Genomic DNA, 15,717 nt, shown 5'->3' on the forward strand with positions numbered 1-15,717 from the left:
TACTGAACGTGTAAAAGAAAGGACCTTTCGATTCAATAAATTGTTGAAAAATTAATCACATTTGTTGGTTTTCTTAAGCTGACTCATTGTTTGGTAATGGCTGATCGATTTGATCACACGTTAGTTGATATTTTTGATTTTCGTCATCACTTCATCTTATCAGTTTGATCATTACGTTGAAATTTACATTTAAGCAGATCTTTTTTTAATGTTAAAATTGCATCACCTTGCCGCCTATTGATGATCAATCAATCAATTCAGTATCACGCGCATGATGACATAGGAAATGTTTTACAGAAGACGGAAACGATTAAACCTTTCAATAATAGTTGCTGAACAAATTAATATTTTTTATTGCATCAGATACATAGAAAAAAAGTGTCCAGTTTTCAGTTGGTGTAGAAGATGCAGCCAGTTGCTGTGATAGATCAGTCAATCATGTTTGATTTGATTTTACAACAAGGCAAAAGAAAAAACACTGTACTTTTGCAATTTGCATACTTTTCAAACTTGACAATCATTTTTATTGATTGGACCTTTGAACGAGAGAGCGAGTTTATTCATTGAATGAAAAATTTTATATTTACATGTGATTTTTTTTTATTTTTACTTTTTTATTTTCAAATTTAAAACACGTATTTTTTACATACGCACATCAGTATCACAAATGCAATCATGAAAATGTTTTGTTTTGTTTTGTTTTGCTCTCTTTTTATCTTTGCTTTGCGTAAATTGAACGTGAAATATACAAATAAATGAGAAATGTTTGTATAGATGTTGATAAAATGATCTCATTTTTGCATGAATAGCATTTCAAAGTAAAACAAGTTTTCTAATAAACTTTAGCTTTAGTTGCAATTTTAATACCGTTTTTGTCCTAGTCAAGTTGAACAATTGAAATTTCAACAAAACCAATGAAATTAGTGTAATATTTAAATTTTAATTCATTGTAAAATAAATGTGTACCGTACAACAGTTGAACAGAATAAACAAGCATGTCGTATCTATGTTTGAGAGCACTTTAAAATTTACTTCTTGTTTTTTTTGCGTTTACAATACAAGATTTTCAAGAACATTTTATCCTTTACCAGTTGAATAAATTTTTGTTGTCTTGTTTGTGTTGTCAGTTCAAAAATTGAGGCAAATGTCAAGGTTGACAGGACATTTTCAATCTTAACATAAATGTAACTTTACATAATTATGTTACGTCGTGTTATTTTATTTTATTTTATTTTATTTTATTAAAGGTCATTTTATTTGCATGTGGACGTTTTTGAAAAAAGAAATATTATTTCGTTTTCTCTGAATTTGCATATTTCGACAACAAGTTTCGAAATAATATATGCATGCATCAATCAGAGTTACGCAATGTGGATGATTGTCTGCAAAAAAATTTTCACAACAAAGAATGCAATTGCAAAAACATGTTTATTTAATCGATTAGGAATTGCAAAAGTATGCAATTTCATCCAAAATGTTTATTGGTCAACTTTCGTCGATTGTTTGCGTCACAAAGCTCAGGGGCAAGGCTAGGAGAGGGGAGGCAGGGGGTGGGGGAGGGGGCTTAGCTTATTATCGCACTCGCATTAGCGAAACCAAAATAACCGAACTTCAAATGAAAACAAGAACAACATCAAACAAGCTAAAGTTAGCGCTTGAAGAAATTTGCACAGTCGATGATTTGACGGTTGAAAATTGCAAGCAAAACTGGTTGCTTGGGATTCGTATCATTTCAACAATCACGCAAAAGAATTTAAACATTCAGTGCAAAACTGGACAAACGGAATATTATTATTTTTTTTTAATTCGTAAAAAAACAAAGACTAATTTTAAAATTCTGTTGTTATCATTCATTTCAATTGTCAACTATAACTGTATCAATAAAAGGTGATATTCATGTTCCAATTTATTAAATTGAATTCACTTGTACAGATTTTTTGAATATTCAAGCCAGTGGAACAGTTTCCATATGCATAGAAATGAAAATTTTATTTTATAATGAAATAAAAAACTGTATTTACAACAGTTTGCAAGATCAACTATTATAAAGTGAAAATCCAGTTTATATGAATTGAGAAAATCTTGATGTTTCTAAATGTAAATTGAAATGTTTGATTTGTTCCGTTTGTACATACTATTTTGCTTTTCAATGGAATGTTTAAGATTGAAAAGTGAAACAGGGTCAGAATTTTGAAGGATTGCCAGCGCCGCATTGTGAAATTGTTCATATATTAACAAAGATACACGTGCGTGTTTTATTTTTCTTTTAATTTTTTGATCTCCACCATTTAACATAGGTACCTACTTTTCCTGCATCATGATCGTCGTATCTGCGTCTGTCGTGCTCACTGTGATCGTACTGAATTTCCACCATCGCACTGGAGAGACGCATCACATGTCACCAGTGGTCAGATCAATTTGAACAATTGTCATTTGCATTGTATTGTTCTGAATTGCAGGTACGGTTGTTGCTGCTCAATTGGTTGCCTTGGCTTTTGATGATGAAACGCCCCGGCCGGCGGTTCAATCGCAGCGCTATCCGTCGAGCGCAGGACATGTGCCACTTGGAACGCAAAGAGAAACTGTCCCGCTCGCTGATGGCCAATATTCTCGATCTCGAAGACAAGAAGCACCTCACCGCCGAGGAACTGTGCATCAAAGAGCCTCCTGCTCTTGATCACAACGTCACCAAAACTCCTGATCCAGGACCGTTGAGTCGAGATTTGGCAGCCATATTGAAAGAGCTGCGCTATATTACCGATCGAATGCGCAAAGAAGACGAAGAACATGAAATTATAAGCGATTGGAAATTCGCCGCCATGGCCGTTGATCGGCTATGTTTGGTTATTTTTACAACTTTTTTATTGGTTAGCACATGCTCGATCCTACTAGCCGCACCTCATCTTTACGTTTGATTCATCCACTGGTCGGCGTAAAATTATTGAACAAAAATATTAATAATAATAATAATAATGATATGATAAATTAATTTAATAAAATTATTATTGTTATTAGAACAAATGACTCAACAACAAATGGTGTGTTGTTTTTGATTTTTTTTTCTTTTTACAGTTGACACGTTGATTTTTGACTTTCAAGTTATTTGAAGTACAGTAAGAACAATGCGTAGAGTGTTGTGCGCGTTACCCGAAGTGGCAACGCGGTTGCGCCTGTGCCTGGCCTGAATTAAGTAGCTGCGGCGACGATAGCAATCACGCACGGCACTGTGTAACTGTAACCAGTTTTGTGAACTAGCTCATCCCAGTCCGTTCTTATAGCTGACGTCGCATCTGTAGGCCTGCTGTGCACGGACTGTTCTTTGCAAAGTGTCGGTTCGTTGGCAAAATTGCAAATTATACCTTTACATCTGTAATAATAGAGAATAACAGCAACGATAATAATAATAATAAAAGGAGAAATAAGAAGAAGACGAAGAACAAGAGTAACAGCAACAACACCAACAGCTACAACAACACCAACATCTCCACATCAACATTATTATCATCTGAGAAGGAAAAAAAGTGGATAGAATAAATTGAAATTTTTTGTCACATCGTAATATTTGTCAGCTATTATGCGCTGTGTAATATTACTGATCAGCGGTCAAAAGAATCTGGCCATTGGTCAACTTGTTCTACTGCTCTCAACTGTACTTTTGATTGTGGACAGTTTGCAAATCACCCGTGCCGTCTCATCACCACAAGGTAAGTTTTATGCTTTTTCTTTTCTATAAATTCACTTTTTATTCATCATGAACGTCACGGTGGTTTTGCTTTTTGACGTCAAGCTCGGTCGGGCTATATAATAATCCACATGTCAGATAGTAGTATCGAAATTCGACCCGGAACCCTGCGGGGGCGACCCGACCCCGCCGGCGCCCGACACTGACGTCTTGTCCAAATTTTGTCAAGGGCATATTCTGGCCAGAGTAATGAATGTTCGAACCAGTTTGAGCGTGCTATCTCAGCAGCAGCAGCAGTAGCAGTAGTGATATATACACATATATGCATATACATATACATATACATATACATATACAAAAAGCCTTATCCATGTAGAGAAAGAGTAACGCTTGATCTGGATTTGCATCTCAGGAATTCATGGCGCGCAGTTTTTGAAAATCAACACAACACCGGACGGTTCTTGTAAAATTTTTCAGACGCTGTTTCACTTGAAGATGTGAATTTTTGAACACATCCTGAAGCGATGAACAATAAACACAGGGAAAAGAATTGTTCAATTAAAATTTTTCAATAGATTGCAAAATTAACCACTGATGATTCTGAGCGGTAAAATTTGAAATTTTTCATGCGAACAACCAGACTGCTCGACAATTGGATTGGATTGGAATTGGTTGTTGTTTTTTTGTTCTGTTTTCTGATCAATTATTTTTTTTCGAATTACAAAATTCAAGCAAAAAGTGGAAATCAATTTCACAATAAGCATGCTTAATTGAAATTCTGTAGCGGTGATGATTTTCGTCTTTTTCCTGAAGAAGAAGATAAGGAACGGAGCTCTTTGCAGGTCATTGGCAGTGTGAGTGCGCTCTGGGTAACATTGAAATTGGGTCTTCGAGAGTTTGTCGCTCTTTTCCCAAAATGGGCTTTTTGGCCGGTTTATGAGCTGATGACCATATAAAACTTTTGTACGGGTGGGGAACAACAAAAAAAAGCAAATAAGAATAGAAAATTTTTTCTCACATCCTCTGGGCGTTTATTCAAATTTTTCATTTGCTCGACCAATCGATTTATGAATTATTATTATTATTATTATTATTATTGCACAACAATATTGGCAGAAAACCAAAAGAGAGGAATAAATCAAACATGAGAACCAAAATGAAAAGTGCTTTGCGGTCTATGTTTCAGTTGCAGCTTGTTGAAAAGTGTGAGGATTATATGTAGCCAGCCGCCTGGTCGTCTGTTCTGTTCGTTTTGTTGGAAACGAATTGAAGCAGCTGGTCAATCTGATGAATATATATATATATATATACGCTGGTGATGATGCATATTTTCAATTATTATAAATGAATTTTCTTGTTTCTTCTGCATTATTTTGATTAAATAGCAACCGACGCACACATTTTGAAAATGTGCAATCACTCAGCAGTGTAGTTTTTTTCTATTTGCTGACTGACTGACTGACTGCTTTGAAGATAAAGCATCTTTCTCAAAGCTTCAATTTTTGAGCCCCTCTCTTCTGTGTGTGTGGAAATAATTTTTTCTTTGTTTCTGTTTATTCCTGCGAATTGCACTTTCACTTTCCAATCTGCTTACAACAACAACAACAACAACAACTGCTCACCCACTTGCTTACTTGTTCAATAATTATTCATAAAACCGATCGATTAATTTGGTGGAGGAAAAAATACCTTTCCTATCTGCTTGCTTTCTGTTTTCTTTTGCTTGATGACGTTTCTCACTTCAACGCAATTAATAAGCACACCTTTACGAGATTTCATCGTGATAATCTTCTCGATCAATGATAAATGGGAAGAAGTTTCAGTGTTTTTGAAGCGAATGGCAATTTCCACAATTCTACTAATTTACTACGTTTCGTATTTCTAATTTTTTAATGCTATTTTCAATTTTCTCTCTCACACAAGGGATATTCTTTTTTTTGGTTAAATTTTGTTTCATATAAACATATATATGAATAATAATGAGTGTTGTTGTGCAGTTGATGATGACATCTGCATTTTCATTGTGCTTATTTTTGAAAATTTGAAAAGTGTGCTTTGGATTTTTCCATTTGACAAATCGAATCAGACTTCGTCAGCTGCATGGAATGCAAGCGCATCAATTGGGGGGAAATATTCATTCAGCTACACACACACACACACCCCTTGAAGCAAGTGAAACAAAGGGGAGGAGACAGAGGTTGGCCAAAATTGATTGAGGCGGGATTTTTCAGACAAGCCAATATTCAAATTGCGCAACTGCATTTTGACCATCATTGTTGCCTGTAACCTTTGCGACTTTTGTAATTGCTTTTTCTTTTTTTCTCATCCGAAGGTCATCATTGCATTATTGTACAATTGCATTTCATTCTTCATTTTCAAACTGACAAACACGCATTCGTCAACTTTTAAGGACAAAGAAATGAACGATAGCAATAATAATATATTCACATAATTTATTTTATTTTTAAAAAAAATTGAAAAGTCAATACTTGATGACATTCAATTTTATACAATGGAAAATATATTAGCAATAAAATTCAACAATTACTGCTACTACTGCTGCCATTCAACTGCATATACCATGTAGAACTTTTCAAAGGTTATTCAAATGTTATTGTGAACGTCATGTTCTACCTGCAATTTTTTCACACATATTCATACAAAAATGATGCGATGTACATTCACAGATGTTGTTCTATTTGTTTGTTTTGGTGTTTTTTTTATCAAAGTTATTCGAATTCATTTTTTCTGATTCAGGAGGAATTTCCACCATATTGGATTTTCAATTCTTCTTCATTCGGAATATTAATTCCCATCAAAAATAACCAATCGATTGATAAGCAAATATTTTTGTTTTGTATCGTTTTTTTTGAAATTTTTATTCCATCACCAGTCAACATGCTCATTATGAAAATGCAAGTGAAAAGCAAAAATGTCCACATTGCATTATTGTGTTCGCAACAGGGTGCTCGCATGGTTGCTTTGGTTGGCTTGACGATGATCATTCGGAAACTGGAATGCTATCCTAATATATGCATGTCCGTGTGTCGTTTCTTAATCAAATGACAGTTTCAAAAGCCGGTCAAAAGAAACCAATAATACTTACTATACAAGAGAAGATAATGTTTTTTTATAAATAAAAAAATTACAATTCATCTCATATTTCATTTTTCCATTTTAACGTGTGAGGTTGAGAGGGGTTTTCTTTTGGCGAAAAATTTGTAACTTTCAATTAACCGATCAATCTCTATTATGCTTCCAGTTCAGCTTTCTGAACCGCAAAGCAATATGTTTGCATTAGCATTATTGCAAAGGTCAACTAGCTCAGAGGTGAGTGTGTGCTTTGCAGAATGGAGAGAAAATTAAACATCGTTGAGATGCAATCCAGTCGTCGCAAGAGATCACTTCCTTTGCTCGTACAGTTTAACACTGCTAGCACTTTTCCACTATTTAGCCTGGTGGCAAACGACAAGTATTCGCATGGAGAAAAAAATATAATAGCAGTGGTCATTTTGCAAAACTGTTTACCCCTCATATTGCACAGTTTTTCCCTTTCTCTTCGTCAATCAATGCCAACTCTAACGCCAGTGTATTTCAATTCAAATTTTCCATCAAACGACCCTTCTGTATTCTCTTTTTGATTATTCTATAAAATTTATAAAACTGTTTTTCTGATATCTATTTTATTTATGTTATTTATTTGATTTTCAGTTCATGAACGGCAATCCGCTTCTTCTGCTCGTCGTACACGTCCGTCGACTGGTAGGTGCAACCCTGAATTGGAATTCCATTGTCACTCGGATAATCGTTGCATACCAATCGGTTGGCGTTGTGATGGTGGCAAAGATTGCACACTTGGAGAAGATGAAGAAGGCTGTGGTAAGTTGGTTCTTTTTTTATTTCTATATCCCAAAATAATTTTCCACATTCCAAAGTTAGATGTGTGAGTTGTAATAAAAATTAACAAAAATTAAGGAAAAAAAGCACAACCTTGCTAATGCCAATGCTAATTGCCAATGAAATTGATTCACGGTAGCATGGAAAATTTTTAATTTCAATTTCCTTGCCAAAAATAGTTAGCTATTTCGAACATGTCGAGCAATTTTCAATATCATGTGATAATTATGATGGCCATAAGTTATTGGGACAGAGTTGGAGGAAATTTTATTTCATAAAAGTCGCTAAAGGGGTACCGAAACACAGTGGGTTCCTTTATTTCACTTCAACAGTTGTCCTAAATTTTTTCCACAATTTTATTCTACAACAACATTTAGCACATTCGCTATTTGCGTATATAATAATACAACAATTAACGTGCCACTACTGGTGGCTTGTCACTTGCACGCTTGTTGACCAGCGAGCGACCAGAAAAATTCTTGGCCAGAAGATTTTATAATAATAATAATAATAAATACTTTTGTATGAAATGCAACAAAGGAAATTATCATCATCATCATCATCATTCCTTGCGCATTTAAATTATACATGAAAATGATTATTGAAACTATTTATCTATTTCATGCGAAACTAGGACGCACCGGTTGTTGGAATGTTGCTGCAAAAATTCCACATTATTTGAAAATTCATTACCTTTCTGAGGTACAAAATCTTCTACCCCTCTACAACAACCATATACAATTCTCGAATTCACCAATGCACGATGCACAATACAATGCATTGGTTTTATTTTTATTCAAATTATTATTCTTTTCATCACAACTTTCTCTGCACATATTTATGTACAGTAGTATTTTCATTTTTGATTTTCAGGTTCTATACATACATATATATATACATTCTAGAAATGAATCTTCTGTTATTTATTTTTTGTCTTCTTTTTTTCCATCTACTGTTTCAACTCAAAAAATTTGAACATTGATCTCGATATTCTTGAAACGACGGTGCATGTTGTATATGCTTTGTGCAAAAAGAAAAAATCTGACTTAATTTTGGCTAGGCTAATTTTTCTTCATTTTCATTTCATATTTTTGGACAATTTTCCATTCGAGCGGTTTAACGACCATGATGTTTTTATTGTCGTCTTTGTAAAAGGTGATTGACTGATGAGTGGAGTGGCAAATGTCATGTTATGAAACGGTTCGTTGGTTGCATGTGATTGCAATTATTATTATTATTATTATTATTATTATTATTATTGTTTGTTGTTTCTGCTTGTGAGATTGCTTGGATGAATGGCAGAAAACACAGAACAAGCAATCTGTTCTTATTGACAGTATTCATTGCAGTTGAGATTCAAATTCAGTTTGGATTTTTAATGTTGGCTTGATTGAAAAAATCCTCACTCGGAATGCGATGAAGCTTGAATGGGTGGGTGGTTTTGGTGAAAATGGGCGGAACAATGTTAAACATGGTAAACTGCTTTTCTTCCGGGACCACAATTTCAGTTGACCTGAACTGCTTGTGACGTAAGCAGAGCCAATTTTCTTCTTCGCTGTTGTCATGTGGAGGATTTTGCCGTTGGGCGATGTAACGTCACTGGCCCATTTCATCCTAGAGACAGCATTTTTACTGTCATACTGTGTTGTAAGAAATTTACCCGCATCGCAGTATTATTGCTGCGATCCATTCCGCATATATATATATATATATATATATATATATATATATATATATATATATATATATATATATGTATATACATTTCATTGAAATTAGTTGAAATAACAAAAAAAACAAGAATTCTATTTTCACATTTTACACTGTATCTATTATTATTCATTCGAAGTTTGCTTGAAACAATTTGCCATTTTGAACAAACATGCAACAAAATCAACACGGAAAACTCATCATCATTCCATTTTAATATAAGCATAAAAAATTATTATGCTAATATCAAAGAAGAACAATTTTTTTCTGATATTTCAGTATATATGAGATATTTTTTTTTCAAACTTCAAACAAATGAAGCAACAGCAGTTGCACCTTTTTGAAATCTATTTAGCATTGTTGAGTATTTGTTCAGGCGAGTTTTAGATATTAAAAAAATTTTTTTTTCATATATTAATTAATTCATATATTTGTTGTTTTCAGCACATCCTGGATGCAAGGCGGATCAATTTCAATGCGACAATTATAGATGGAATGAAACTTCATGCATTCCACTGTATCACAAATGTGACAATGTTACTGACTGCTACGACGGTTCAGATGAAAAACACTGCGGTATATTGTGGTTTTTCTTCAATTTTCTTTCATTCTTTTTATTTCTTAAAAATTATCTTCTCCAAAATAATGCAAAACTTTTTCAGCAAAAACTGTTTGCAATGCTGAAGATTTTTACTGTGCCAACGGGCTGCAGTGTTTTCCAAAAAGCAAAGTTTGCGATGGCATATACGATTGTCGTGATCAGTCAGACGAACGATCCTGTGGTAGAAATTTCAAAATTTCCATTTCAATTTCTATCCTTTGTTATTTTTACAGGAGAAATGTTGTCTTGTTTTCAATATCAATTCCGGTGCAAGGACGGAAGTCAGTGCATTCAAGCAAGTTGGGAATGCGACGGATCGAAAGATTGCCGTGATGGTTCTGATGAACCAGACACTTGCGGTATGTTTGATTTTTCAATTCAATTCAATTCAATTTCAATTTCAATTCTACTAAATCAACACAGTTCAACGCAAAAATAATTTGCAAATTTAAATCTGTATGTAAATATATTTTTTCACCTCTTATCCATCCTATTAGCATATCATCATATTTCAGTTTTATTCAATAATTTAGTGTTACCAGTAGTGTAGTTGTTTCAATTTAATACAAACTAAAAATTTTGTGATTATTATTTTTATTTTGTTGCTTTATTTGTTTCATGATGTATAGGTATTTTAATTTTATTCTTGTTTTTCAGTGTTTCCTCAGTGTGGCCCTGGCTATTTTCAGTGCAAAAACAAACGATGTCAGCCTGTAAAATTCCGCTGTGACTATTATGACGATTGTGGAGATAATTCTGATGAAGAAGATTGTGGTAAATTTGTGGAAAATTTCCACTTAACAGAGCAGAAGAGTAGCATTTTCACTAGTAAAATTCACCTTCAGGTGCTTATCAGTGTCCCAGGGATCAGTGGAATTGTCCAGGAACGGGTCATTGCATTCCCCTGTCCAACTTGTGCGATTCGCATAATGACTGTGCAAATGGAGCGGATGAAAAGAATTGCTGTGAGCACTCACATATCTACAGTAACTTTCTATTGTACTTGATTGTTTTTTCTTCGTTTAAGCTAGATCGTTGTGTTCGGCTTTGTCGTGCAGCTTCGTTTGCCGTGCTTCACCAGATGGTGGAGTTTGTGATTGTCCTAGCGGGTATCGAGTCAATCAGCAGAATCGTCGAAATTGTGAAGGTATCGTGGCTGTGTGTGCTTTGTTTTGTATTTTTTGCCTGTTGCAGTTGAAGTAGAAATTTGCAAATTCAACTTTTTCAGATGTGGACGAATGCAAAGAATACGGTTACTGCGATCAGAAGTGCTTCAACGCAGAGCCAGGCTATCATTGCGAATGTTACTCTGATTGTTTCGAATTGGTGCTCAAATCTGGCCGAGGCTATTGCCGATCACGTGACTGTAAGCAGCTAGCAGCGTATGATCCCCAAGTGTACGTAGTTGTTGAATTTGCTTCGTGATTTTTTCCAGACCAGAGCATGCGGCTTCTCGTAGCTCGACGAGAGGGACTTTATCTTGTCAATCCGTATGAAGCACCTGATCAGAAAGCGCTACGTCTGGTCGGCGGAAAGTTCATTTATGGAGTCGATTTTGACTACGAATCCAGAAAAGTGTTCTGGGTGGAGCGTGAAACGCACGAAGTGTTCGAAGCAACTTTAGATCATGACGAAGAGCTGAAAAATCACCGCAAGCTTCCGTTGCGTCATTTGGTCCAACCGCGCAATATTGCCGTCGACTGGATTACAAAGAAGCTTTACATTGTCGAATCCGGCTCCAGACGAATTGACGTGTCCAACTTTGCCGGCGATCGTCGTACCGTATTGCTAATCGACGATTTGACTCTTCCAGTTGACGTGGCTTTAGATCCAACAAGAGGGTAAGGGATTGATTTTTTTCTTTTCATTCCACTCCACACGTCTTTATTCATTCACCACAGGATTATGTTTTTTACCAACGAGAAGAAGTTGGAACGAGCAGCGATGGATGGCCGCAATCGCCAAGTTATAGTCTCCAATCACACTTATCAAATAACCTCAGTCGCTCTGGATTTGATCAGCAGACGTGTATATTGGTGCGACCCGAAAATCGATCTTATCGAAACAATTCTATACGACGGTACAGACAGGTAGGTGATACTGATAGTCAAGCGACCTTTATTCCTTTCATTTATTAACCCCTGAAAAGTTTGCTGCAATATCGACTGTATATATATATATATATGTTTTATTTTTGTTTTTAATTTCTTTTTCCCCCTGCTCATTCATGATCCTTTACAGACGAGTAATCACTCAAGGAATGCTCAGCGCTCCGCATCCATTTGGTTTGGCTATTTTTAACGAATACATTTATTGGACTGATTGGACAAGATTGGATGTTATGAAAATTGACAAATTCGCTACGGAAAAATCATCCTCGGTATGGCGCAAAGAAGATGGCCACGCTTTTCCAATGGGTATTGCCGCTTTCAGCAGCATGGTTCAACCTAGACGTATGAAGAAGGAATTTTTTGAAAAAAATGATGATAAAGGAGAACAGTTTTTAATTTTTCATTTCTTTATTTCTAGCGCAGGATGAAAAATGCTTCACTAGCAGGCAAATATTCAATCCGTGCGCTGTGGCCAACGGTGGCTGCCAGTCGTTGTGCATTTTGACCGAAGGGCCGGCCAATACTCCGGGACACGTTTGCGCCTGTGAAATTGGCCAAGTATCCACAAATGATGTTCGAACTTGCGAGCGTAAATCAACCCATCACTTTTGCATGCATACTTTTTTGTCTATTTAAATATTTTTCATTACTTTCTTAGCCGTGTCCGAGTTTTTGCTGTTCAGCAGTAACAAAGTGATTCGTGGTATTGTATTGGATAGAGAAGTTTTCAACAACGCCATTCAGCCCGTAACTCCAAACGGTGCCAGACTGAGCGGTCTTTTTTACGACGTTGGCTGTGATGTTCGTCGTCAGTGGATTTTCTACGCCGACATTATGGAAAATATTATTTACAAGATGCGACCCAACGGATCCCAGGATACGACGGTTCTGGTCAATCACAACGACGGACTTGTGTCTTTTACATACGATTGGATTTCACAACTGATTTACTACGTGGACAATATTCGCAACACGCTCGACGTGGTTCACAGTGAGCTGCGCAACACTCACCGAACACTGGTCAGGCAACTCAGGGCACCCACTTCTGTCGTAGTTCATCCTGGCAAAGGGTAGGTTGCCTTTTCAAAGAGAATAGAGAGAGAGAGAGAGAGAGAGAGAGAGAGAGAGAAAGAGAGAATGAGGAAAAGATGTGATTTGAAATTCCCAATTATTCCTATTTTTTAGATTTATATTTTACGCCGAAGCTCGTCGACCAGCTAAGATTACAAAATGCACCAGCGATGCTAGTCTTTGTCTCGTGTATCGGAACATCTCTTTGGGACGACCTGGTGGTTTGGTGATCGATTTCGATCGTGATGAATTATGCTGGGCTGATTCGGCGCTAAAACACATTCACTGTGGCAATATGCTTGGAAGCAAAATACGCGCTATTGAAATATCACCTCGTCCCATTCCGCAAGCGTTGGCAATTCTTGGAAGTAAGTTCTCTTTGGAATTCAGTTTTTTCAGTCAATCAATCAGTCGTCAACCGTCTCTATGCACTGAATATAAGATATCAGCGTCTGTTGAATAATGTGGAAATGGAGTTCAACTTGTTGTTGCATTGGCAATTTCAAACCAATTAATATAATATTGTTGAAAAATGTATTTTCAGATGATTTGTACTTTATCCACTCTCAGCCGTCTTCGATTCGTAAAGTGAACAAAATCACCGGAGGCCAGTCTACAGTTTTGCAGTCGTTCTCCAGTTTGGGAAACTTGTACGGTCTGAAAGCTTGCTCGTTGCTAAATGAACCTAGCTTTCGTAAGTTGTTCCTCGTTTTGTGTTTTTGCCTCTTTTTTTCTTGAAATTTTTTTTTTCGCAAATATTCAACATTTCCCCTCGCCCAATTTTAGCAGATAATCCTTGTCTGAACGGAGGTGGTTGTGAAAAGTTTTGCTTCTACGTGCCAGGTACGAGTGTTCGTCCAGGAATGAAAAAATGTGGATGTTCTCAGGGTGAAATGTTGGCACCGAACGGTCGTAACTGCACTCGAAATCCAGACGTTCGTCTTGTTTTGATTTTCCAAATGCAAACATTGGAAAAGTTGTTGTAAAGATTTTACTTTTTTATCTGCTTATTTTTATTCAGGAACCTTTGGAACTTCCGTGTGGCAATAATGAGACACATTTTGCATGCGCAAACGGTGCTTGCATTTTGCGAGAATGGGTCTGTGATGGAGAAGATGACTGTCGCGACGGCTCAGATGAAATTAAAGACGGAAAACCTTGTTCAGTGGAGAAAACATGCTCACCGTCTCAAATAATGTGCAACAACACGCGCAGGTGCATTCCAAGACAGTATGCTTGTGATGGAGATAACGACTGCGGTGACTATTCAGACGAAGATCCACGCTACTGTGAAGGCGGAGTGATTCGTAAATTTCCGGAAACTTTTTCGTTGCTCGTCTTTCACTGATCCTTGCACTTGTACAATTTTAGCTACATGTTCCGGGAAAAAATTCCAATGCAAAAATCACCGCTGCATCCCAGAGCAGTGGATTTGTGATTCGGACAATGACTGTGGCGATGGTTCTGACGAAGACTTTGATCTTTGCAGTTAGTTTTGCATTTTTCATAGTTTATTTCAAACGATATTGTTTATTATTCTTTTTTTTCGAATTATTTTTCCACCGCTTGAATGTTCGTTGATTGGAAATCTCTAATTCAGGCAATCGCACTTGTTCCGCACCCCAGTTTCGATGTACCAACGGTCGATGCATACCTGTGTATTGGCTTTGCGATGGCGATGACGACTGTTACGATGGGGCAGATGAGGATCCTCTTCGATGTCCGCCAGTGTCATGCCGAGCGCAAGAGTTCCGTTGCTTGAATCTTCGTCAGTGTATTGCACTGAACAAGCACTGCGATGGAAACGAAGACTGCGAAGATGGTTCAGACGAAGAAGGCTGCATGTGTAAATGAATTTGTTCAATTCTTTTCGCTGACTTTTCGATTGTTTGCTGATTGTTTGTTTACCAGTTTAGCTTCTGAAACCGATTCCAAATGCACTGCTAACGAATTTAAATGCATCTCCAGCGGCGTATGTATTCCAAAACAGTGGCTTTGCGATGGGCAGAAAGACTGTGACGATGGCTCTGATGAGCAAGACCGACACTGTGGTCAGTATTTACCGCCAGTTTGACTGGCGTGATCAGTCAGTTAAATGGATTCACTTTTTGAATTTTTCAATTTATTTCAACTTTCAGAAAACGATGCTTGCCCGGTCAATCATTTCAAATGCAAAAATGGTCATTGCATTTTTGATGCATGGCTTTGTGATGGTGTGGACGACTGTGCCGACGGCTCTGATGAATCCGCTGCAGCAGGATGCGGTACGTCTGTGAACAAGTTTATATGTTTTTTTTTCATATATTTGATTTTTTTTTCAAATTTTTAGTGATGAGCACTAACTGTAGTCACGGTTTTTGGAAGTGCCCACGTAGCAAAGACACGTTCTGCTTGCCGTTGGACAAAGTTTGTGATGGAAAAGCAGATTGTCCTAACGGTGACGACGAAGGCCCTGGCTGCAGTAAGCCGTTAACGACCGTTCATTAATTTCTTATGATTTTTATTTATATTTCTCTCGCTTATAGCACTGAACTCTTGCATCAGTGGTCAGCGGTACTGCAGTTACCAGTGCCATGCTGGACCAGATGGAAGCTTTTGCATTTGTCCTCGCGGAGAAGCGTTGATTGATGATTCCATATGTGCTG

At 36.6% G+C, this 15,717-nt stretch overlaps 1 protein-coding gene across 1 annotated transcript in view; it reads left to right on the top strand.

The window, feature by feature from the left end:
- Positions 1–1,368: 1,368 nt before the first annotated feature.
- The window catches only part of Tsp_10139 (putative Low-density lipoprotein receptor domain class A), a 28,720-nt gene continuing 14,371 nt past the window's right edge, over positions 1,369–15,717 (top strand). The window contains exons 1-28 of the mRNA XM_003373251.1: positions 1,369–1,455; positions 2,460–2,867; positions 3,601–3,704; positions 4,467–4,536; positions 6,440–6,724; positions 6,950–7,012; positions 7,394–7,561; positions 9,734–9,865; positions 9,952–10,071; positions 10,124–10,249; positions 10,580–10,664; positions 10,736–10,855; positions 10,918–11,037; positions 11,119–11,256; positions 11,326–11,731; positions 11,792–11,980; positions 12,132–12,343; positions 12,420–12,590; positions 12,660–13,071; positions 13,187–13,440; positions 13,617–13,766; positions 13,859–14,007; positions 14,094–14,379; positions 14,444–14,560; positions 14,673–14,918; positions 15,041–15,340; positions 15,402–15,533; positions 15,598–15,717. Coding sequence (XP_003373299.1) covers positions 1,369–1,455; positions 2,460–2,867; positions 3,601–3,704; positions 4,467–4,536; positions 6,440–6,724; positions 6,950–7,012; positions 7,394–7,561; positions 9,734–9,865; positions 9,952–10,071; positions 10,124–10,249; positions 10,580–10,664; positions 10,736–10,855; positions 10,918–11,037; positions 11,119–11,256; positions 11,326–11,731; positions 11,792–11,980; positions 12,132–12,343; positions 12,420–12,590; positions 12,660–13,071; positions 13,187–13,440; positions 13,617–13,766; positions 13,859–14,007; positions 14,094–14,379; positions 14,444–14,560; positions 14,673–14,918; positions 15,041–15,340; positions 15,402–15,533; positions 15,598–15,717 — 5,170 coding nt within the window. The remainder of the gene's footprint in view (positions 1,456–2,459; positions 2,868–3,600; positions 3,705–4,466; positions 4,537–6,439; positions 6,725–6,949; positions 7,013–7,393; positions 7,562–9,733; positions 9,866–9,951; positions 10,072–10,123; positions 10,250–10,579; positions 10,665–10,735; positions 10,856–10,917; positions 11,038–11,118; positions 11,257–11,325; positions 11,732–11,791; positions 11,981–12,131; positions 12,344–12,419; positions 12,591–12,659; positions 13,072–13,186; positions 13,441–13,616; positions 13,767–13,858; positions 14,008–14,093; positions 14,380–14,443; positions 14,561–14,672; positions 14,919–15,040; positions 15,341–15,401; positions 15,534–15,597) is intronic.

This window comes from Trichinella spiralis (assembly GCF_000181795.1).
Source record: "Trichinella spiralis strain ISS 195 chromosome Unknown Scfld6, whole genome shotgun sequence".
NCBI lineage: Eukaryota > Metazoa > Nematoda > Enoplea > Trichinellida > Trichinellidae > Trichinella > Trichinella spiralis.